Consider the following 1,488-nt stretch of genomic DNA (forward strand, 5'->3'; position numbering starts at 1 on the left):
GTGATGGGTGGTGGGCCTCGCGACGTTGCAGAACATTTCATGGAACTTCATTCATCGAGAATCCTCGCTGACGAAAGGAACAGACATCACTCGCCGCGCAAGGACTATTTGCAGACAGAGTTAAAAGTGGAAGACGTGATATCTTATTTGGAGAGGTTGCGAGAAAGGGCAGAAAGAAGCGCTCCTCCGTCAAGAAGAACTCAAGAAACGCAGACAGTGCCCGCAGCTTTGCTACCGGTACCTTCCACCTTCCTGTTGCAAGAATTGCCATCCGCTCCTGCACCTCAACACTTGCACCAGGTAAATCATCAGGCCTCCAAACTTTAACTCTTAAACGGTGATATTTGCACGCTTTTCGTGGTGAACATTGTTGTTAATTTTCGTGAAATTATTCTTGTCTTCCAACAGAAGAAGAAGATTATTTAAAAAAAAAACGTGATTATTTTATATGAAATATTTTATGTGAAATATTGGCGTTCGACGAAGAGGATTGTGAAAAAAAATTGAAAAAAAAAAAAAAAAAAGAAACAGTGATCGATTACGTTTTTCCTTTTTTTAAAAATTTTTTTCATTTTTTCCATATTACGTGCGGGTACTTATTTTCAAATTGTGGATTTGTGCTTATATATCGAGACTTGCCTCGCGAGTGATACATTTAATCCATTTCCGAACAAATTAAATTATCAATCCATCAAATTGCAAGTGATATTTATAAATAGCGAGATAGATTTTTTAATCTTAATAATTCCAATTTTAACATTTTATTTTCGTAAAAACTTTTACGAAAGTGATACATTTCATCCATTTTCGAACAAATTATCAATCCATCAAATTACAAGTGATATTTATAAATAGCCAGATAGATTTTTCAACCTTAATAATTCCAATTTTAACATTTTATTTTCGTAAAACTTTTACGAACACCAATCCAATCGAATCGATATCGCTTGGAATTTTATTTTCCGGTCCTGATCACTTCCGACACGCGTCGGGCCCATCAATCGTCCTTCTTCCTTTCCCCCCAAGGATTCCATTCAACCGTTCCCCTTCAACCTGAAACAGAAAACTATCCTATTGTTAGAAAACGATAATTAAGATAATCACAAAACCCATTGAGACCTTTTGAGAAGGGAAGCGAAGATTAAAAAGAAAAAAAAAAACCGAAAAATCGCTTCGCAGAACGCCACAACAATGACACCTACATCGGCATCGGTATCGGCGAGCGGAAAGCGTTACACCTGTCCGTATTGCCCGTACGGAACGGATCGCCGGGATCTGTACACGAGACACGAGAACATCCACCGCGAGGAGAAGCCGTTCCACTGTTACATATGTTACAAACCGTTCAATCGCGCCGACCACGTGAAAAAACACTTCTTGAGGATGCACCGGGAGCACGGATACGAGTTGTCCAGGATACGGAGACCGGCGGGATCGACGGCGCCCAAGCCCCTTCAGCAAGAGTCCGGAACGGGGAGCGGCGCAAGC

General features: G+C 40.6%; 1 protein-coding gene across 1 annotated transcript in view; it reads left to right on the plus strand.

The window, feature by feature from the left end:
- The window catches only part of LOC102672441, a 16,283-nt gene that overhangs the window by 9,484 nt on the left and 5,311 nt on the right, over positions 1 to 1,488 (plus strand). Inside the window, exons 4-5 of the mRNA XM_031509602.1 lie at positions 1 to 300; positions 1,180 to 1,486. Coding sequence (XP_031365462.1) covers positions 1 to 300; positions 1,180 to 1,486 — 607 coding nt within the window. The remainder of the gene's footprint in view (positions 301 to 1,179; positions 1,487 to 1,488) is intronic.

The sequence above is a fragment of the Apis dorsata genome, unplaced genomic scaffold (genome assembly GCF_000469605.1).
Source record: "Apis dorsata unplaced genomic scaffold, Apis dorsata 1.3 scaffold_165, whole genome shotgun sequence".
NCBI lineage: Eukaryota > Metazoa > Arthropoda > Insecta > Hymenoptera > Apidae > Apis > Apis dorsata.